Genomic DNA, 23237 nt, shown 5'->3' with positions numbered 1-23237 from the left:
GACCTGTACTCTTGAGAAACTCACTCAGTCCCTCTGCAGAGATAGATTCTTGATCAGTGCGGGTGTCAGGGGTTAGGGGGGTGGGTGGGGGGGGGGGGGGGGGGGGTGAAGGCAGGAGAATGGGGTTGAGGAGGGAGAGATGGATCAGCCATGGTTGCATGTCACCTGTCTTTCTGCCCCCCCCCCCCCCCTCAGCGCCGCCATGTCTGTGCGGGGCAGGCCACCGCGCATGCTCACCTCGTGGGAAGCCGGCGACTTGCCCCGCAGTAAGATGGCGGCGGAGAGGGGCCGGCAGTAAGATGGCGGCGGAGGCAGTTGGCCGGCGAGATCCAGGGCCCAAGGCTGAGGGGTAGGGAGGGAGGGAGGGGGGGAGGGAAGGAACCTGAATAAATAGACATAGATCCGGATTAGTGGAGACGGGTAGTAGGCCACAGGACCGGCAGGCGAGCGAGCGAGCAGGTAACTGCGGCCCAGCGGGGCCTGGGTAGCGCCGGCCTCGCTTGGACCCAGGCAGCATCTTCCCACCCATCCCTCTCCCCAATCTCTCTCTCCACCAATCTCTTTCCCCCCTATCTCTTCTGTCTCTCTCTCTCTCCCTCTCTGTCTCTCTCCCTCCCTCTCTGTCTCTCTCCCTCCCTCTCTGTCTCTCTCCCTCCCTCTCTGTCTCTCTCCCTCCCTCTCTGTCTCTCTCCCTCCCTCTCTGTCTCTCTCCCTTCCTCTCTGTCTCTCTCCCTCCCTCTCTGTCTCTCTCTCTCCCCCTCTCTGTCTCTCTCCCTCCCTCTCTGTCTCTCTCCCTCCCCCTCTCTGTCTCTCTCCCTCCCTCTCTGTCTCTCTCCCTCCCTCTCTGTCTCTCTCCCTCCCTCTCTGTCTCTCTCCCTCCCCCTCTCTGTCTCTCTCCCTCCCTCTCTGTCTCTCTCCCTCCCTCTCTGTCTCTCTCCCTCCCTCTCTGTCTCTCTCCCTCCCTCTCTGTCTCTCTCCCTCCCTCTCTGTCTCTCTCCCTCCCTCTCTGTCTCTCTCCCTCCCTCTCTGTCTCTCTCCCTCCCTCTCTGTCTCTCTCCCTTCCCCTCTGTCTCTCTCCCTCCCTCTCTGTCTCTCTCCCATCTCTTCTGTCTCTCTCCCATCTCTTCTGTCTCTCTGTCATCTCTTCCCTCTCTCTCTCATCTCTTCTCTCTCCCCCTCTCTGTCTCTCTCCCTCCCTCTCTGTCTCTGTCTCTCTCCCTCCCTCTCTGTCTCTCTCCCTCCCTCTCTGTCTCTCTCCCTCCCTCTCTTCTCTCTCCCTCCCTCTCTGTCTCTCTCCCTTCCCCTCGGTCTCTCCCTTCCCCTCTGTCTCTCCCTTCCCCCCTGTCTCTCCCTCCCTCTCTGTCTCTCTCCCTCCCTCTCTGTCTCTCTCCCTCCCTCTCTGTCTCTCTCCCTCCCTCTCTGTCTCCCTCCCTCTCTGTCTCTCTCCCTCCCTCTCTGTCTCTCTCCCTCCCTCTCTGTCTCTCTCCCTCCCTCTCTGTCTCTCCCTCCCTCTCTGTCTCTCTCCCTCCCTCTCTGTCTCTCCCTCCCTCTCTGTCTCTGTCTGTAGGAAAGAACAGCAGATGCTGGTTTAAATCGAAGGAAGACACAATATGCTGGAGTAACTCAGCAAGTCAGGCAGCATCCCTGGAGTAACTATCTATTTCTGTCTGTGTGTCTCTTTTTTACTGTCTTTTTCTCTCTCCTCTCTCTCTCTCTTCTGCCCTCATTCATCGCCCTCTGTTTGCAAGGAATTTAACATTCTGCAGATGTTGGAAATCCGAACTGAAAAGAGCAAACAGCAGCAAGACTCAGCAGGCCGGGCTGCATCTGTGGAGAGGGGAACGGAGTGAAGGATGATTGAAAAGAGCCGGAGCAACTCAGCGGGTCACGCAGCATCTCAGGAGAACATGGGTAGCTGACGTTTGGGTCAGGACTCTTCAACAGACCGAGTGGCTGAAGAAGGGTCTCACCTATACATATTCTCCAGAGATGCTGCCTGACCTGCTGAGTTACATCAGCACTTTGTGTCTTTTTTTACACGAATACCACTTGCTTGCATTAATTCCGTATCGCTCTATGTTGTTCATTCAAGTGCCCAGAGGATGAGGCCATTTGGCCCAGTTGGTCCATTCTGGAAGCAGTCCCTTTAGTACTCTCCTTATGTCCCTTCAACTTTCTATCTCACACATTTGCCCATCAACATGTTTATTTGTTTTTTGCAATTAACTTACATTAAAGACTGGGTACATAGATAGGATAGGTTTAGAGGGATATGGGCCAATACACAGGATAGTGGGAATAATCCATGCTGTGTGATTCTATAGAGGGTAATTAAGAGTAAACAATGAACCTAGAGACGAGAGACTACAAATACTGGAATGTCGAGTAAAACGCAACGTGTAAAAATTCAGCGGGTCAGGCAGCATCTCTTGAGAAAAGGAAAAGGTCTGAAGAAGGGTCTTGACTTGAAACGTTATCTATTGCGTTTCTCCAGAGATGCTGCCTGACCCGCTAAGTTTCGCCAGCTTTGAAGAAGCGTTTTGACCTGAAAGGTCGTTAGAGGCAGGAAACATGTTCCCAATGTTGGGGGAGTCCAGAACCAGGGGCCACAGCTTAAGAATAAGAGGTAGGCCATTTAGAACGGAGATGAGGAAAAACTTTTTCAGTCAGAGAGTTGTGAATCTGTGGAATTCCCGGCCTCAGAAGGCAGTGAAGGCCAATTCTCTGAATGCATTCAAGAGAGAGCTGGATAGAGCTTTTAAGGATAGGGGAGTCAGTGGGTATGGGGAGAAGGCAGGAACGGGGTACTGATTGAGAATGATCAGCCATGATCACATTGAATGGCGGTGCTGGCTTGAAGGGCCGAATGGCCTCCTCCTGCACCTATTGTCTATTGACCATTGTAACCACATTTTGACCCATACCTTCGACCTGAAAGGTAACCTCTTCCTTTTTTCCAGTGATGCTGCCTTGCCCGCTGAGTTAAGCCTGCATTTTGTGTCTACTTTGATGTAAACCAGCATCTGCAGTTCCTTCTCAAACACGCGGGAAGAGGAGGATGTGGTTCGAGTAAAAAAAGTTCCTGTAAAGTCATGGCGAAGTTGTCACCTGTTTATTTGAAACTGTGCTTGTTCTCTTGCTCTGCAGAGTAGTGAGCTGCGATGTCTGACAAGGGTGCCAGCGGTGATCCCGGCACCTCCAGCGGGACCAGGCCTCCCATCGCCGTGGGCAGGGCGCTGCCGGGACGCCGGACTCCAGCCGCCGTCACTCCGGGCCGCCTGCCCTCCATCCGATCACGGGATCTGACATTGGGAGGAATGAAAAAGGTCAGCAGCCTTGGAGAGCCAGTCCAGTTGTTTCTGTCAGAGTGACTGAACCAGGATCCTGACCCGAAACATCACCTATCCAAGGTGGTAAGGTGGCACAGTGGTAGAGCTACTGCCTCACAGTTCCAGAGACCCAGGTTTGATCCTGACAACGGGTGCTTGTCTGTACGGAGTTTGTACGTTCTCCCCTTGACCTGCGTGGGTTTTCTCCGAGATCTTCGGTTTCCTCCCACGCTCCAAAGACGTACAGGTTTGTGGGTTAATTGGCTTGCTATCAATGTAAAATTGTCCCTAGTGTGTGTAGGTAGTGTTGATGTGCGGGGACCGCTGGTCAGCGTGGGCTCAGTGGGCCGAAGGGCCTGTTTCCGCGCTGTATCTCTAAACTAAACTAAACATGCTGCCTGACCTGCTAAATTACTCCAGCATTTTGTGTCTGTCTTTGGTCCAAACCAACATCTGCAGTTCCGTTTTATTGCAGTCCAGATGTTTTACTGGTTCTGGTTTCAACTTAAGAGTCAAACAGCATGGAAACAGGCCATTTGGCCCAACCTGCCAAACCAACCAAGATTTCCCATCTCTGCCAGTCCCACTTGCCCGCATTGCCCCATATTCCTCAAAATCTTTCCTACAGGTACCTATGTACCTGTTCAAATGTTAATTTAGTTATAGTTCCTGCCTCAACTACCTCTTCTTATGCCCACCCCCCTCTGTGGAAAAAGTAGCCCCTAAGGTTCCTATTAAATCTTTTCCCTCTCACCTTAAACATGTCCTCTGCTTCTTGATTCTCTACTCTGGGTTAAGGACTCTGTGCAATTGGCAGAGCTAAAAGGAGAGATTGTGTCTTCTGGAGACCTGGAGTGAAAACAGGATGAAAAATCATCCAGACTATTAAAGTTTTGGATCATATGTGTTCTTTGCCAACAGCAGTTATTTGTTTAGCATTTGCAGGAATGTTATTTTTCATTTCCCGTTCCCGTTGTTAGTTTCTATTGGAACTCATTGGTGCTTTCTGAGATTATAAAACATGCAGCAAGGATTTGATGGGAGTGGGGGGGTTGTGATCAGTGCTTGTGTCAGTCATGTAACTCCATGGCATTCAAGACACTTCAGCAGCTAATCTGAGCTGAGGTTCGTGCAGTGCAGGAAGTTCCTTAAGCTGTTCACGTTGCTGTCTTTCGGTGGAGATGTCAAACCAACACTCTGTATCCTTCCGTGGACATTAAATATTCAAACCCCGTCTCTTTAAAAGACTGAAGATAGAAAAAAATGCTGGAATAACTCAACGGGCTAGGCAGTATCTCAGGGGAAAAAAGGAACGGGTGACGTTTCGGGTCGAGACCCTTCTTCAGACTCGAGACCGGTTCTTTAAAAGACTGGTTCTGGCCAATATTTTGATGTGAAATTGCAACACTTAAAACTGTTAATTTATTTTACTGCTATTTGTGGGAGATTGTTGTACGCAAATTTGCTGCCACGATTCAGAGTACGTCAGATTTAAACACAGGAATTATTTATACGGTGCCTCATCACGGGATCATGTGACCGCTGTGGAAGTGACTGGGATTGTAATGTTCCCAACGTCCGACTTCTGTATCTGTCACCTTGAAGATATCAGCAAGCCTGACAGTGAAATAGGCGTTGAATGTATTATATATAACCTTTGTTCAGCTAGCCACACCATATCTGTTTGTTCTCCACTTGTATTTTATTGTGATAATGATCCGTTCCATTACTAGAAACATGGAAACATAGAAAATAGGTGCAGGAGTAGGCCATTCGGCCCTTCGAACCTGCACCGCCATTCAATATGATCATGGCTGATCATCCAACTCAGTATCCCGTACCTGCCTTCTCTCCATACCCCCTGATCCCTTTAGCCACAAGGGCCACATCTAACTCCCTCTTAAATATAGCCAATGAACTGGCCTCAACTACCTTCTGTGGCAGAGAATTCCACAGATTCACCACTCTGTGTGTGAAAAAAAACGTACTATTTTTCTGGTGACGGTGTGCACTGCTAGCTACAACATGCTGGAACCTCTTCACATGTTAAGTGTCATGACTGTGTTTTCCTGCCGTGTGACACGTATGTTTATTAAAGGCACCTTTGTGTCTCCATAAAAAGCATTGGTGTTTTTCTATTTTGGTTTCTGGTATGAAATGATATAATCCATTGCAAGTTGGTACGGGTGATCGCTGACAGTTCTGACGCTGGTAACCAACTGGTGGGCACACTGCTTGCTGTTTTTCCAGTCTCCCTCTTACCATGCCGGTTGGAAACTTTAAATTCGGCGAATGAAGTAAATAAAGCAAATATTTGCGCTGGGCACCTGTTCAGCCATCTGCCTTTGAATGACATCTGCTGAGTTTTGCCTGGCCGCGGTTACGACAGGCCCATGACGATGTAAGTTGAGCCTTGCTCCTTCTCTGAAGTGACGCAGCAAGTTTCTCGGTTGTGCAAAACCTTTGTGGAATGTAAAAGAACTAAGCCACATGACCGACCTAGACACTCGACATGGCAACAGTAGTGAAGCTAATGAAGCTTGAACAGTTCTCAAGACACTGGGGATGTGCGGTGGCCTATTTGCCCCTTCCAATCGAGCAACAGCCTGGTGTACTCTCAGCCCCTCATCAGCCTCTCATACTTCACCACTGCCATCCCGAATAACCAACGATAATGGCGCAGTAGGTTGGAGTCATGAAGTCATTGGCATCCAGTCAAACGTAGGCAGTGAAGTCTATTTCATCATCGTGTGCTCATGTGACCCAAGAATGATATCTGATATCCTCTCTTACAGAAAACGTTCACTCCCAACATCATCAGCAGGAAAGTTAAGGAAGAGTAAGTATTGCCTTGCAACGAAGAATTTGTGGCAGATTGTTATTGTTTCACTCCATTTTTAAATAATTAAAACAGATTATTGCACTTAGAGCAGTAGAGCACAGGAATCGGCCTTTGGCCCGCGCTGCCTGTGCTAAACATGATGCTAATTGAAACTGCACGTCTGCCCGCAAGTGATGCATCCCCCTCAATTCCCTGCCTGTTCATGTCCCTCTCTACATATCCCCTCAGCATTGCTATTGTACCTGTAGGGACCAGGTAATCGTGAATGATGCACATTGTAGTGGCGCAGGCTGACAGACAGGAGGGAAGTTGGCACTCAGACATAAATTAAACCTGATGTAGGAGAAAAGAGAAAACTAATTGGAATTGATTATCTGAAATGTTTGAATTGGCATCTGAATCCTGTGCCAAATTTAAAACGGAGTATATGTTTTTTTGTGCCCACAATGCGTTTTGTTGAAGCATTATAGGAGGTCAGACATAGAGCTCCGAGTGGAAATACAATGGAGAATTAAAATAGAAATAAACTAGAAGGTCAGTGTTACTCTTGAGAATTGAATGGAGGTTCCCAAATGTGGACCGGGCCACATTGTGAGCACTGAATGCAGTACAGGTGCTCCTCAACTTACAATGGGGTTCCGTTCCGAGAAACCCATCGCAAACTGAAAATATCGTACGTCGAAATGCATTGAATACACCTGATCACGTGGCCGGAGGCGAGCTGCGGCGCACTGCCGTTGCCCAGCGTTTGCATCGTCGTAAAGTCGGAATATCGTAAGTCGATGGTTAGTCGGGGAGCACCTGTATAATACATTGGTGGATCACTGCTTCACCTGAAAGGAGTGTTTAGTTCCTGAATGACAGGAAGAAGATCATAGGGCATGTTGCACTGACAAGAAGAATGGGTATTGGTGGAGTTGGAAGAATGAACCTCAGTGGTGTACATTGTTCCGTAAAGACTGATGAAGCGGGAGAGAGAGATGGGTCTGTTGGCGGTGGGAGAGGGAGATGGGTCTGTTGGCAGCCCTACGTTGAAGGGATCGGAGAGATGGAGGAGGACGATCCTTTGAATGCAGAGCTTACTGGGGTGGGGGGAGTGGACACGGGGGAACACGGCCCTTTTTCTGTTCGAGAATAGAGTGAAAAGTGCAGGAGATTGAACAGAACCACTTGAGACCCCTGGCACATGGTGGAGAGGAAATCATGGCTGAGGAAAGGTTTTGGGATGTGGCCTCATTAAAGCCCTGTGCAACTATAGTGACTTCCATCCTCATGCTTTTTAACCACCGACAATAAACACTTCAGTTAACTGTTCTAATTGTTAACCTGTGTGCCCAGATTCTGCAATTCATAATTTACTTGTCTTCCATCTTTTAAAATAAGTTTTGCATTTCTTTCAACTAACATTTCCCCAAATTAAGTCCCATCTGCTGCCTCTTTGCCCCGAATGGAACGACATTCCTTTACAGGTCTCCGCACACTTAAGCTAGTGTTGGGCATCAAGTCCACAGATAATGCAATATTCAAGATGTCCCATTGCTTCTTCAAGGTAAAGATCTACTTTGGCTCAGTTAGCAACTGGCAGAGCTTTTAACCGTGTCACGTGAAGTGTGATTTCACTCCCTGCAGACCAAAGGAGGAGGATGCTTCACAGAGGAAAGAGAAGAAAGAGCGAGAAAGAGATCGGCAGAGAGATGGTCGAGGGCGAGGGCGAGGCAGACCCGAGACCATCCAGTCCCATTCCATCTTCGAGCAGGGCCCCGCTGAAATGATGAAGAAGAGAGGTGAGAAATGGGAAGTGTGTGTGGGCTCTTCAAACCCTGTAGTCTATAGCTTTTCTATTCATGTTTGTGAAATCTGGCAGCACAGAAGAGTCAAAGAGCGATACAGCATCTAAACAGGCCCTTCAGCCCAACTCGTACTTGTTGACCAAGTTGCCTAAATGAGCTAGTCCCATTTACCTCCAAACCTTTCCTGACCCTCTCCAAACTAACGTCTTTTAAAAGTCATAATTATAGACAATAGGTGCAGGAGGAGGCCATTCGGCCCTTCGAGCCAATGTGATCATGGCTGATCATTCTCAATCAGTACCCCGTTCCTGCCTTCTCCCCATACCCCCTGACTCCGCTATCCTTAAGAGCTCTATCTAGCTCTCACTTGAATGCATTCAGAGAATTGGCCTCCACTGCCTTCTGAGGCAGTGACTTCCACAGATTTACAACTCTCTGACTGAAAAAGTTTTTCCTCATCTCTGTTCTAAATGGCCTACCCCTTATTCTTAAACTGTGGCCCCTGGTTCTGGACTCCCCCAACATTGGGAACATGTTTCCTGCCTCTAACGTGTCCAACCCCTTAATAATCTTATATGTTTCGATAAGATCCCCTCTCATCCTTCTAAATTCCAGTGTATACAAGCCTAGCCGCTCCAGTCTTTCAACATATGACAGTCCCGCCATTCCGGGAATTTACCTAGTAAACCTACGCTGCATGCCCTCAATAGCAAGAATATCCTTCCTCACATTTGGAGACCAGAACTGCACACAGTACTCCAGGTGCGGTCTCACTAGGGCCCTGTACAACTGCAGAAGGACCTCTTTGCTCCTATACTCAACTCCTCTTGTTATGAAGGCCAACATTCCATTGGCTTTCTTCACTGCCTGCTGTAACTGCATGCTTCCTTTCAGTGACTGATGCACTAGGACACCCAGATCTCGTTTTTCCTTCCATTTCACACCCTTTCCAGTTTAATGGCATCCTTCCTGCAGCGGAGTGACCAAAACTGTGCACAATATACCCTCGCCGACATCTTGTACACCTGTAATGACGTTCCAACTCCATTCCTCAACAACCTAACCTATGAAGGTAAGCCTTCTTCACCACCCTGCCTACCTGCGTCACCATTAGGTCAAATCATTGGTCGCTCAGCACACCTTATCTCCAGTGGCCATCTCAAATGAACAAACTACTTCATTCCACTTCCCTGATCCTTTTCTCATTTCGTTACAATTCTTTCTCCATCGGATATTGGTCCAATTCCCATGTATAAGGTATTATTAAATGTTTTTGCTCTGTTTTCGCAATAGACAATAGGTGCAGGAGGAGGCCATTCGGCCCTTTGAGCCAGCAACGCCATTCAATGTGATCATGGCTGGTCATTCTCAATCAGTACCCCGTTCCTGCCTTCTTCCCATACCCCCTGACTCCGCTATCCTTAAGAGCTCTATCTAGCTCTCTCTTGAATGCTTTCAGAGAATTGGCCTCCACTGCCTTCTGAGGCAGAGAATTCCACAGATTCATAACTTTCTGACTGAAAAAGTTTTTCCTTGTCTCAGTTCTAAATGGCCTACCCCTTATTCTTAAACTGTGGCCCCTTGTTCTGGAATCCCCCAGCATTGGGAACATGTTTCCTGCCTCTAACGTGTCCAACCCCTTAATAATCTTATACGTTTCGATAAGATCTCCTCTCATCCTTCTAAATTCCAGTGTATACTGGAATGTTTTCCACATCGCAACCAATCAAAATGTTCTTGGCCAATGTCACTTCTGGTTGTTTTATGGTTCATCTTAAATCTGCCTCCTTTGGATGATTGACCTTCCAGTCGATGGGAACAATTTCTATTTATTGGCTCTCGCTAGACTCTACATCAAGTGTCTGACAGTGCCATCAATTATTTGTTTTTACATCTTAGCTGACAGTGAACAGCAGTGCAGATCAGACCCCAGGGATTAACCCTCGCATGTTCTGCTGAGTGTCATTTCTAATCGCCACGGTACATGAATCCAACTAGACTAGCGTCAGATGGAGCATCCCTTGCAGACACTGTATCAACACCTCTTTCTGTAGACTGTATTTCCGTGCCCTCAACCAAGGAGGTTGAGCTTATCTGAACATTGCCAGTATTTAACGACACATTTGCTGGCTGGATGCAAGGTTGTGATTTTAACTTTATTTTTTTATCCTTTTGATGGGTCAGGATTGTTTCTTCGGCTTGCTGCAAAAAGGCTCATAACATTTAGGTCTGGGTTTATTATTTTTGTGTGTACTGAGGATTTGGTTTGCATGCTCTGCAGTGAAATCAGATAATATGATACGTGAATACAAACCAGCCAAGTACAAAAGGTTGAGCGAAGAGAAAGATACAGAGTGCAGAATATTGGCATGCCTGCCATGCTGTGAATATAGCTTCACCTTTGAGATGCTTTTATCCAGAAGATGATGTGACAGGGTTGACTCCGCGGAGCTTTGGAGGTGCCCTGACTTGACATAACTGAGGTATAACTGAGGTACTTGGTATCTTTCCCTTTGGAATAAATAAAGAAGGGGAAGAGTACTCTTAAAGTGTTGAGAGACTGAAAATGGTTAGTGTGGAGAGGTGCCGAGATATCTTCAAAGCAACCCTAAATTAATAAGCAGATTAGCAAGCAGTTAGGAAAGCAAATGGTATCTGGAGCTGAGGGAGCTCACCAGTACCGGAACTAGCCAACTGTATTACAGGAAACATAGAAAATAGGTGCAGGAGGAGGCCATTTGGCCCTTCAATCCAGCACCGCCATTCATTGTGGTCATGGCTGATCGTCCACAATCAGTAACCCGTGCCTGCCTTTTCCCCATATCCCTTGATTCCGCCAGCCCCGAGAGCACTATCCAACTCTCTTTTAAATTCATCCAGTGAATTGGCCCCCACTGCCCTCTGTGGCAGAGAATCCCACAAATTCACAACTCTCTGGGTCAAAAAGATTTTTCTCACCTCAGTTTAAAATGGCCTCCCCTTTATTCTTAGACTGTGGCCCCTGGTTCTGGACTCCCCCAACATTTGGAACATTTTTCCTGCATCTAGCTTGTCTAGTCATTTTATAATTTTATATGTTTCTATATATGCCACAGTTTAAGAATAAGGGGTAGGCCATTTAGAACGGAAATGAGGAAAAACCTTTTCAGTCAGAGAGTTGTGAATCTGTGGAATTCTCTGCCTCAGAAGGCAGTGGAGGCCAATTCTCTGAATGCATTCAAGAGAGAGCTGTCAATAGTCAATAGTCGTTTATTTGTCACATACACATAAATGTGTAGTGAAATGAAACATTACCCGCAGTTCAACAATAAGACCAATAAGTATCATCAATAAAAATGCAATAACACATACAATCATAAACTAACACCAAACAAAAGAAACATCCATCACAGTGAGTCTCCTCCAGTCCCTCCTCACTGTGATGGAAGGCTAGAATGTCTAGATAGAGCTCTTAAGGATAGCGGAGTCAGGGGGTATGGGGAGAAGGCAGGAACGGGGTACTGATTGAGACTGATCAGCCATGATCACATTGAATGGCGGTGCTGGCTCGAAGGGCCGAATGGCCTACTCCTGCACCTATTGGCTATCCTTCTAAACTCCAGTGAATACAAGACCAGTCTTTCCAATCTTTCCTCATATGACACTCCTGCCATCTCGGGGATTAACCTTGTGAACCTACTCTGCACTGCCTCAATAGCAAGGACGTTCTTCCTCAAATTCAGAGAGCAAAAGGAAGGATGTGGAGGTTTTGGAAAGGGTGGAAAGAGGTTTACCGACTCAAAATGTTGCCCAGCTACGTCCTCCAGAGATGCTCGCTGAGCCGCTGAGTTACTCCAGCTCTCTGTGTCATTTGTTTGTGAACCAATAGTTAATAGTGCTTGTGTAAACAAGTATCTGCCGTTCCTCATCTTAGGAGAATGGTGCCTGGATTAGAGGGTATCAGCTACAAAGAGAGATTGCACAGACTTGCATTGATTTCTCTGGAGCATCGGAGGTTGAGGGGAGACCCAATTGAGGTAGATAAATGAAGAGAGGCATAAATAGGGTAGACAGTCAGAACCTTTTTTGCAGGGGTGGAAATGTCAAAGACGGTCACGGGTTCCATCCCGACTACAGGTGCTGTCTGTACGGAGTTTTACATTCTCCCCGTGACCTGCGTGGGTTTTCTCCAAGATCTTCAGTTTCCTCCCACACTCCAACACTCCAAGGACGTACAGGTATGTAGGTTAATTGGCTTTGTAAATGTAAAGTTTGTCCCTAGTGGGCGTAGGATTGTTTTAATGTGCGGGGATCGCTGGTCGGCGCGGACCCGGTGGGCCGAAGGGCCTGTTGTCTGCGCTGTACCTCTAAACTAAACTAAACTAGAGGGGACAGCTTTAAGGTGTGAGATGCAAAGTTTAAAGGAGACGTGTGGGGCAGGCTTTTTAATACAGAAAGTGGTGGGTACTTAGAAAGGCCAATTCCTAAGTTAGACACAAAATACTGGAGTAACTCAGTGGGCCCGGCAACATCTCTGGAGAAAATGGAGAGGGGACGTTGGAGTCGGGGCCCGTCTTCAGACTATTCCTGTTCCTTTTTCCGTTCTATGATCTATGTAGCTTTCCTCGGGCACCATTTGTATTCCAAGATGCCAGCATTTCGTCCGCTGGTTATCGGCGCTCCGGTTTTCCAAATGTTCTCTTTCCGTGTCTCACTTCCAGCTGGTTGGGATTCCTCCGTGGACATGAAGGAGTTTGGAACGTCCCCAATTATTAACATCAAGAAGGAAAAGAGAGAGTCGGAGGAAGAAACCAAAAAGATTCTCCGCATGCTGGACCGGGACGATGTAAGCATTGGAGTCGGGGGGGGGGAAACTGCAGATGCTGGTTAAAATCGAAGGTAGACCCAAACTGCTGGAGTAACTCAGGCAGCATCTCGGGAGAGAAGGAATGGGTGACGTTTCGGGTCGAGACCCTTCTTCAGACTGATGTCAGGGGAGGGGGCGGGAACCTAGTAGGTGGTCTAGATAGGGCAATTAATTAATGTGTTTGTGGAAAGACCCAGGACTCAGTTTGGATGTTAATTTAGCACCTCAATACTCAATCACTATATCTCATTTAAATTCTGAATATTCCCAATGTTGGGCGAGTCCAGAACCAGGGACCACAGTCTTAAAATAAAGGGGAGGCCATTTAAAACTGAGGTGAGAAAAAACATTTTCACCCAGAGAGTTGTGAATTTGTGACATTCTCTGCCACAGAGGGCAGAAGAAGCCAAATCTCTGGATGGATTTAAGCGAGAGTTAGATAGAGCGCTAGGGGCTAGTGGAATCAAGGGATATGGGGAGAAGGCAGGCACGGGTTATTGATTGGGGACGATCAGCCATGATCACAATGAATGGCGGTGCTGGCTCGAAGGGACGAATGGCCTCCTCCTGCACCTATTGTCTATGTCACCCATTCCTTCTCTCCATAGATGCTGCCTGATCCACTGAGTTACTCCAGCATTTTGTGTCTCCCTACGATGTAAGCACTGTTTGGTGGAAGCAGTGGGATGCAGGCAATACAATGCAATATATCTTTATTGTCATTGTACAGGAGTACAACGAGATTGGGAATGCGCCTCCCATACGATGCAATTAATTAATTAGCTAGTCAGTATTCATTTATACAACCCAATGAAACAAATGAGAGCAGTTTTAAACAGAATAAAGTGCAGTAGATCTGTGCCGGTTCACATGGTGGGAGATTAGTTTCAAGAGGGAAAAGTGTCACATTTGCCTTTCAGAGAGACTGCCTGGAAGCAGGCCCTTCGGCCCACTCAGTCCATGCCGACCGTCGATCACCCATTCACACAAGTTCTCTGTTATCCCCCTTTCCCATCTGCTCCCTACACGATTTACAGCAGCCAATTAACCGACAAACCCGCACGTTCTTTGGATGTGGGAGGAGGCCCACGCGGTTATAGGGAGAACGTGCAAATACCACACAGACAGCACCCGAGGTCAGGATGGAACCCGGGTATCCTGTGCTGTGAGGCAGCAGCTCTCCCAGTTGTGTCACAGTGCCGCCCCTTGTTGGCAACAAAGTCCAGTGTTGACTTGGTCTGTACTGTATTAGCTGCTCTGGTTGGAAGATCACTGTAACTCAACTGTGATCTCAGTGCCCCAGGATAGAAAAGACAGCAGTGTAAGAGTCATGACTGTGTCTTGGTGACGTCTTCACCACCCAGTCCTGGACCCTGCCCTGTACATGGTCAGCAGAGGTTCACCTCTGACAATAGACAATAGGTGCAGGAGGAGGCCATTCGGCCCTTCGAGCCAACACCGCCATTCAATGTGATCATGGCTGATCATTCTCAATCAGTACCCCGTTCCTGCCTTCTCCCCATACCCCCTGACTCTGTTATCCTTAAGAGCTCTATCTAGCTCTCTCTTGAATGCATTCAGAGAACTGGCCTCCACTGTCTTCTGAGGCAGGGAATTCCACAGATTCACAACTCTCTGACTGAAAAAGTTTTTCCTCATCTCAGTTCTAAATGGCCTACCCCTTATTCCTAAACTGTGGCCCCTTGTTCTGGACTCCCCCAACATTGGGAACATGTTTCCTGCCTCTAACGTGTCCAACCCCTTAATAATCTTATATGTTTCGATAAGATCTCCTCTCATCCTTCTAAATTCCAGTGTATACAAGCCTAGTCGCTCCAGTCTTTCAACATATGACAGTCCCGCCATTCCGGGAATTAACCTAGTAAACCTACGTTGCACGCCCTCAATAGCAAGAATATCCTTCCTCAAATTTGGAGACCAAAACTGCACACAGTACTCCAGGTGCGGTCTCACTAGGGCCCTGTACAACTGCCCTTTGATATGATACCCTGCTGGCACTGGCAATTGCGATCCTACCAGGCAAGACCCAGCGGGTGTGTATGTGGGGCTGCACTGCAGGAAGGAACTGTGCCTTTCACTGAGGACGATTGGTGTGTATTGGGACAGGATTTGGATAGTGTGTGTGTGCGCCCTACAACACCTTTTAATGTACAACAGCAACCTACTGGAGCTTGCTGCAAATTGATCACAATTGTGTACGCTACGACATTGAGATCAGCCCAGACGAGCGAATGAGAAGGCTTGTAGTGAATCCCTTTCCTACTTGAGCTGCTTGCTCATTTATTCATCTCTTTTTTTTCTGTCTGTTTAAGTTGTATCGTTGCGCCAAACGTGTTTGATTCTTGCTTGTGTGTGCAGTTTATCGATGACCCTGGACTGAAAAACGATGCCCGCAACATGCCGGTGCAGCTCCCTCTGGCCCAGTCCGGCTGGCTGTTCAAGGACGACACTGAGCTTGAGGAGGTGACCGCCAGCGAGGAAAAGATGGAGCTGGATATCTCCTCTGTGAAAGGTACTTCATTAATTCATTATGTGTAGGAAGGAACTGCAGATGCCAGTTTACACCGAAGAAAGACAAAATGTTGGAGTAACTCAGCGGATTCCTTCTATCCAGAGATGCTGCCTGCCCCTTAATTGTTACTCCAGCATTTTGCACCTATCTTCGTTAATCGTTGTAATGAAATATATGCAGGATCCCTGACATCAGTCTGAAGAAGGGTCTCGACCCGAAATGTCACCTATTCTTTTTCTCTCCCGGGATGCTGCCTGACCTGCTGAGTTACTCCAGCATTTTGTGTCTACCTTTGATTTTAACCAGCATCTGCAGTTTTTTTTTCCTACACTTATAACAGAATTATCTGTAGTCCAGTATCTGCTTTGGGTAGCTGGCTCCATTGGGGAAAGGGGAATGAGAGCTAAAGTTAACTTTGCATCTCTGTATGCTGCTTTAAGGATCCAAGGTAGGGCTGCATGTGATGTACCTGTTATATCAGTCTGAAGAAGGGTCTCGACCCGAAACGTCACCCATTCCTTCTCTCCTCAAATGCTGCCTGACCCGCTGAGTTACTCCAGCATTTTAGACAATAGACAATAGGTGCAGGAGGCCATTCGGCCCTTCGAGCCAGCACCGCCATTCAATGTGATCATGGCTGATCATTCTCAATCAGTACCCCGTTCCTGCCTTCTCCCCATACCCCCTAACTCCGCTATCCTTAAGAGCTCTATCTAGCTCTCTCTTGAATGAATTCAGAGAATTGGCCTCCACTGCCTTCTGAGGCAGAGAATTCCACAGATTCACAACTCTCTGACTGAAAAAGTTTTTCCTCATCTCAGTTCTAAATGGCCTACCCCTTATTCTTAAACTGTGGCTCCTTGTTCTGGACTCCCCCAACATTGGGAACATGTTTCCTGCCTCTAACGTGTCCAACCCCTTAATAATCTTATACGTTTCGATAAGATCTCCTCTCATCCTTCTAAATTCCAGTGTATACAAGCCTAGTCGCTCCAGTCTTTCAACATACGACAGTCCCGCCATTCCGGGAATTAACCTGGTAAACCTACGCTGCACGCCCTCAATAGCAATAGCATTTTGTGACACCTTCTACCTGTTATATCTGCATTATTTGGATTTGTTCTTCCAGTGAAGGCTGAACCCGGCGGTGAAGATGTGGCAAAGGACTCTCTGGCGTCAGGCAAGCCCAGCGTGGTGAGGAAGGCCCCGGTCACACCGAAGGACCTGTCGGTAGCTGAGCTGCTCCAGGAGCTGAACTTGAGCAAAGACGACGAGCTACTGTTCCTTCAGCTCCCCGACACGTTGCCGGGCCAGGCCCCCACCTTCGAAGAGAAGCCAACGAAAGCCGAGGTGCAGAACGAGGACGGGCAGACCGTGCTCCTGAAACAGGAGAAGAACCAGGCTAGTATTGTACCATTACTAAAGATGGACACAAAACGCTTGAGTGACTCAATGGCAGGCAGCATCTCTGGAGAGAAGGCATGGGTGACATAGAAACATAGAAAATAGGTGCAGGAGTAGGCCATTCGGCCCTTCGAGCCTGCACCGCTATTCAATATGATCATGGCTGATCATCCAACTCAGTATCCCGTACCTGCCTTCTCTCCATACCCCCTGATCCCTTTAGCCACAAGGGCCACATCTAACTCCCTCTTAAATATAGCCAATGAACTGGCCTCAACTACCTTCTGTGGCAGAGAATTCCACAGATTCACCACTCTCTGTGTGAAAAAAAACTTTCTCATCTCAGTCCTAAAAGACTTCCCCCTTATCCTTAAACTGTGACCCCTTGTTCTGGGCTTCCCCAACATCGGGAACAATCTTCCTGCATCTAGCCTGTCCAACCCCTTAAGAATTTTGTACGTTTCTATAAGATCCCCCCTCAATCTTCTAAATTTCAGCCTGAAGAAGGGTCTCGACCTGAAATGTCACCTATTCTTTCCCTCCAGAGCTGCTGCCTGTCCCGCTGAGTTATTCCAGCACTTTGTGTCTATTTTCGGTTTAAACCAGCATCTGCAGTTCCTTCCTACACATTTTGTCTTATACCATTACTAGTTCTACTGCAAGGGTCCTCCAGCTTATCCCCGGTCGGCAGGTTTTTCCAAGCTTCGGTATAAATACTCAGAGATTTAGAAATCTACTAATTATGATTCTGCGATTTATTAAATGTAGTGTTGGGTTACCCAGGAATGAGTTGCAACTGGAATATAATGTTGGGGTGTCATTTCTAAAAAGAAAAATCGTGTCTCAGGAATGAAACACTATATTACTCGCTGGAATCTAATTGAGGTTTCTCTATTTTTAAAAGTGGATTCTATTTAGAAACTTAAAGCACATGATGAATCTTGGGTTTTGGATAATATAAAGAAATATTGCATTACTTTATAATCCACTGAATGTTACCATCTCTAGTGCCATAAATATCCCTGGACTAGAAGTGTAAATGGACTCTACATGGGCTGGTGACAGTGGAAGATGATTATGTCTAGACTTTAGACTTTAGAGATACAGCGTGGAGTTTCGTCTCTCCTGAGCCCGCGTTGTCCAGCGATCACCGCGTACACTAGCACTACCCGACACACGAGGGACAATTTATAGAGGCCAATTAACCTACAAACCTGCATGTCTTTAAAATGTGGGAGGAGCACCCGGAGAAAACCCACACGGGTCACGGGGAGAAAGTACAAACTCCATCCAGATGACTCCCGAGATCAGGATTAACCTGGGTTACTAGCGCTGTGAGACAGCAACTCTCGCTGTGCTGCCCGTGATGGTTGAGTTCCTTTCTCAGCTTCTGTGTGTGTGTGTTGTACAGGAACAGAAACAAGCTGAAAATACCTGCTCGCTGATGGACCTAGCGGAGGGTCAGATTGGGAAGCTGCTGATCAGGAGGTCGGGGAGAGTGCAGCTGGTTCTCGGGAAGGTCACCCTGGATGTTACCATGGGAACAACCTGTCCATTTCTCCAGGTACGTACCACATCGTGTTTTCCCAGCTGCAGCAACGTTAGCCTTTTTCTGGGAGTGTTACTGAGATGCACAGTGGCGATGTAGCCCTTCACTCCACCAGTATTGATCGTTTTGACGATTCGGGAAAACTTAAGGGTGTCTTTTTGTGTTTGAGGCAGCAGAAGTTATGAAGCTGCTTCTGCTTCTGCTGTCTCTGTTTGTTGTCGTTCGCCTGACTGAGGTCAGTTGACAGGGCTCACCACGGGGAGGTCAACAACGTGAGCCCCTCAGGTTTTCTGATTGTTGTTAAAGAGTGGTAGAGTGATACAGCGTGGAAACAGGCCCTTCGGCCCAACTTGCCCATACCGCCAATATGTCCCAGCTACACTAGTCATAGAGTGATACAGTGTGGAAGCAGGCCCTTCGGCCCAACTTGCCCATACCACCAACATGTCCCAGCTACACTGGTCCCTCCAAACCTGTCCTGTCCTTGTACAATAGTTGCTGCAAGAGGTTGGTGATAAAGGGGACAGGTTAATCTTTGCCCAAAATGCACGGCTCCTCATCAGGGGAAATTCCGTGAGTTTTTACACATCTGATGAAATGTGTAGAGAGCATGCACAGAGCATGAGAGTGAAAGTGGTTTACTAAAGAAGACACTGAGTATTGGAGTAGCTCAGCGGGTCAGGCAGCATCTCAGGAGAACATTTCAGATCGGGACCCTTCTTCAGACACTGACATTTGCCGCTGACATTTGTTACGGTATAAATATTTTGTCGAAGGTTCCACGGTGAATTTTCCTTCTAGTCCCCAAATACCGCCCTTAGTTCCCTGACAAGTTCAGGTTTTAGTTTTAGAGATACAGCGCAGAAACAGGCCCTTCGGCCCACCGGGTCCGCGCCGACCAGCGATCCTACACACACTAGGGAAAATATTTACATTTACCCAGCCAATTAACCTACAAACCTGCACGTCTTTGGAGTGTGGGAGGAAATCGGTATAATTGTGCTTACATGTAGTAAGATTTTTAATGAAGTGTACAAAAATTAAATTTCATTGTACAAGTGACATTGAAGTGTTATTCAACCACTGAACCAAAGTGGTGCATATAATAATAATAATAATAATAATAATGCATTACATTTATATAGCGCTTTTCATATACTCAAAGACGCTTTACAGAGATTTAGAGAACATAGGGAAATGAATAAATAGATAAATAAGTAAATAAGTAAACGAACAGGGAAAGGAGACAGAAGGTGAGGTGACCTTCAGTGGTTGAAGGCAGTACTGAACAGGTGGGACTTCAGTGATGTTTTGAATGTGGTGAGTGTGGAGGAGTCTCTAATGGTTTGGGGTAGTGAGTTCCATAGGGTGGGAGCAGCGATGGAGAAAGCCCTGTCCCCCCAGGATCTGAGTTTGGTCCGGATGTGGGGGGATAGGAGATTGGCAGCAGCAGAGCGGAGGGTGCAGGTGGGAGTGTGCCTGTGAAGGAGGTCGTTCAGGTAGGATGGGGCCAGGTTATGGAGGGCTTTGTAGGTTATGAGGAGGATTTTGTACTGGATTCTCTGGGGGATGGGGAGCCAGTGGAGTTTGTAAAGGACGGGGGTGATATGGTCACGGATCGGGGTGTGGGTGAGTAGACGGGCAGCGGAGTTTTGAATGTATTGAAGTTTACTGATGATTTTTGAGGGTGCAGTAGTCCAGACGGGAGGTGATGAAGGCGTGGATGAGGGTTTCTGCAGCTGTGGAGGAGAGGGATGGACGGAGACGGGCAATGTTTTTGAGGTGGAAGAAGGCTGTCTTTGTGATGTGTTTGATGTGTTTGTCGAAGGAGAGGGTTTGATCAAAGATGATTCCAAGATTCCGGATGCGAGGGGAGGTGGATACTGGGAGACCATCAATGTTGAGGATGAAGTTTTGGGTGGATTTGGTGAGCGTTTTTGGACCAATGATGATGATTTCAGATTTGTTGCAATTGAGTTTGAGGAAATTTGATTGAAGCCAAGATTTTATTTCAGTGATGCAGTTTGTCCGTGTAGAGTGTGTGGTGGGGGAGATTGACTTGGTGGAGATGAGGAGCTGGATATCATCAGCGAAGCAGTGGAAGTTGAGACCATGACGGCGGATTAATTGACCAAGGGGGAACAGGTAGAGGATGAAGAGGAGGGGGCCAAGGACTGAGCCTTGGGGGACTTGATTTTGATGTGGTCGTGTCTGAAGAAGGGTCCCGATGGACTTCAATAGACAATAGGTGCAGGAGGAGGCCATTCGGCCCTTCGAGCCAGCACCGCCATTCAATGTGATCATGGCTGATCATTCTCAATCAGTACCCCGTTCCTGCCTTCTCCCCATACCCCCTGACTCTGCTATCCTTAAGAGCTCTATCCAGCTCTCTCTTGAATGCATTCAGAGAATTGGCCTCCACTGCCTTCTGAGGCAGAGAATTCCACAGATTCACAACTCTCTAACTGAAAAAGTTTTTCCTCATCTCAGTTCTAAATGGCCTACCCCTTATTCTTAAACTGTGGCTTCCTGTCTATTCGATTCTTCGGTTTGTTCAGCTTGTGGTCATGTTGTAAAACTGGTGAGTTCTCCTGAGTTCACATTGGGTGTTAAAGAATGCAAGATCTCATTTGCTTTCCCTCTGAAGATAACCGTGGCGTTATGGAACGTCATGTTGACTGTTCTACTCCGTTGTTTCAGGAGCTGGTTTCCATTGGGATTGGAGAGAACAGGACAGGGGAGATGACCGTGCTGGGGCACATCAAGCACAAGCTGGTCTGTTCCCCCGACTTTGAAGCACTCCTTGCGCAAAGACAGTAGCGGGAAATCACGAACTTGCACAAGAAAACAAAGCCAAAACAACACGGGTCGTCAGCTTGCGTTCCGCGTCTTGTCTCTAACCGTCGGAAGGCTCCGCGGAACCTCGAAAGGACAGTCCTCACGGGAGACGGGTGCGAAAGTTACTTCTGGATTGTAACATGCAAGATGAGAATTCATTGCATCTCACTCTTGCAGAGTCTGCTGGTGAGGTGTGTAGGAACGGAAACTGCAGGTGCTGGTTTAAATCGAAGGTGGACTAACTCAGCGGGTCAGGCAGCATCACTGGAGAGAAGTCTGACATCAGTCTGAAGGGTCTCGACCCGAAACGTCACCCGTTCCTTCTCTCCAGCGATGCTGCCTGACCCGCTGAGTTACTCCAGCATTTAGTGTGGGCCTGCTGGGACGGTGATGGTCCACATGGCTGCGCGCGTGGCTATGTGAGAGATGTGCAATGACAGTCACACTGTGGTTAAATAGTCAGTAACGTCAACGAAAGTGAGGCTTGAGGTGGTGCAGGAGCCTAGCTGAGCTAAAGCAGCCTCGAGAATGGTGTCTCTCTGCGCTGCTGTGACCTGAGAGTTTGAGCTCTGTGCTTACATTTGCACTGTTTCACTTCCTCGGTTCCCATTGCCAGGGACAGATGAATGAATCCCATAACTGGATCGTACCTCCAGTCCAAGACCCTTGCCTTCTGTCTCTGACAGTGATGATGAGGACTGTTTGGGGCAGAAGATGTGGGTGCATTGTCCGTGACCCAATGCAGCAGTCAACATTTACATTGATTATTGCCACTACCTATGTGTGTTGCCTGGACTGAGTAATTTGGAATTGTATGAATTATTTAAATATGCTTCAAATATTATTAACAGAAGGTGTAATTTGTTTCCCAGAGCTGGAATATATTTGAGTCCTTAACTCAGGAATGGGATGTCTTTTTATTCCAGAGACTACTTAACAGAACAATCTTTTTTTTAATATACATGTAAAAATTGTAATATTAACAAACCCGCAGTGAATCTGAATGAGTTGGAAGTGGTGCTAGACATTTTAATTGTAGCACTCTACATCTTGTTTTTACCACTTGTACCTGTGGAGACCGGACTAGCCCCTGGCTGTTCATCGCACCTACATGCAGCTTAAAACCTACCTTCCACACACACCTGGTAATTTATAACTCCAAGTGCTAAGTGCTGCAGTTTCTATGCATTCACATCGAGAACATGCAAACTCCAGACAGACAGATCAGAATTGAACCCAGATCTCTGGAGCAGTGAGGTAGATGCATTAAGTCTGAAGAAGGGTCTTGACCCAAAACGTCACCCATTCCTTCTCTCCCGAGATGCTGCCTGACCCGCTGAGTTACTCCAGCTTTGTGTGTCTAGGCAGCTGCATTACCTTAACTTAGTTTGCACGTGGTAGGGAACGGAATACAATAGACAATAGGTGCAGGAGGAGGCCATTCGGCCCTTCGAGCCAGCACCGACATTCAATGTGATCATGGCTGATCATTCTCAATCAGTACCCTGTTCCTGCCTTCTCCCCAAACCCCCTGACTCCGCTATCCTTAAGAGCTCTATTTAGCTCTCTCGAATGCATTCAGAGAATTCCACAGATTCACAACTCTCTGACTGAAAAGGTTTTTCCTCATCTCAGTTCTAAATGGTCTCCCCCTTATTCTTAAACTGTGGCCCCTGGTTCTGGACTCCCCCAACATTGGGAACATGTTTCCTGCCTCTAACGTGTCCAACCCCTTAATAATCTTATACGTTTCGATAAGATCTCCTCTCATCCTTCTAATACTTGGTGCTAAATGTTGCCATTGGCTCCTTGTACGTTTATTCTGATTCCTAGATGTTGCTCGTCCAATTGTGCACTTATCTTCTGAGCATCAAATGTCTTAAAAACAGTGAAACATCTAAGACTTTGATCTTTATTGGAAAAATATGATTAAACATACCTGTTCCATTCACACAGCAATCTCACTTCTGCAATAAGAGCACAACATACATAGATTTTTAAATACGCAAATAATTTCCATGAATATATATGGTGAATGTGAGGGCCACCATTAGCACAGGCAGCAATATGTCTGGTCACACAATGGATAGTTGGAGCTGCCCATGG

At 47.4% G+C, this 23237-nt stretch overlaps 1 protein-coding gene across 2 annotated transcripts; it reads left to right on the top strand.

Annotated features, from left to right (window-relative positions):
- Positions 1-376: 376 nt before the first annotated feature.
- polr3d (polymerase (RNA) III (DNA directed) polypeptide D) lies at positions 377-23029 on the top strand. 2 transcript variants are annotated; one of them, XM_078429094.1, is made up of 9 exons: positions 377-453; positions 3146-3326; positions 6125-6168; positions 7801-7955; positions 12662-12786; positions 15187-15340; positions 16470-16741; positions 18156-18308; positions 20994-23029. In XM_078429094.1, exons 2-9 carry the CDS (start codon positions 3162-3164, stop codon positions 21111-21113), a joined length of 1188 nt encoding a protein of 395 aa, XP_078285220.1. In that variant the 5' UTR covers positions 377-453; positions 3146-3161; the 3' UTR covers positions 21114-23029. The 2 variants fall into 2 exon arrangements, with proteins under 2 accessions (XP_078285220.1, XP_078285219.1); XM_078429093.1 differs by having other exon boundaries at positions 377-459; positions 3148-3326.
- The last annotated feature ends 208 nt before the right edge of the window (positions 23030-23237 follow it).

This window comes from Rhinoraja longicauda, chromosome 36, assembly GCF_053455715.1.
Source record: "Rhinoraja longicauda isolate Sanriku21f chromosome 36, sRhiLon1.1, whole genome shotgun sequence".
In the NCBI taxonomy this organism is placed as follows: domain Eukaryota; kingdom Metazoa; phylum Chordata; class Chondrichthyes; order Rajiformes; family Arhynchobatidae; genus Rhinoraja; species Rhinoraja longicauda.
This window is presented reverse-complemented; position numbering and strand designations above follow the sequence as displayed.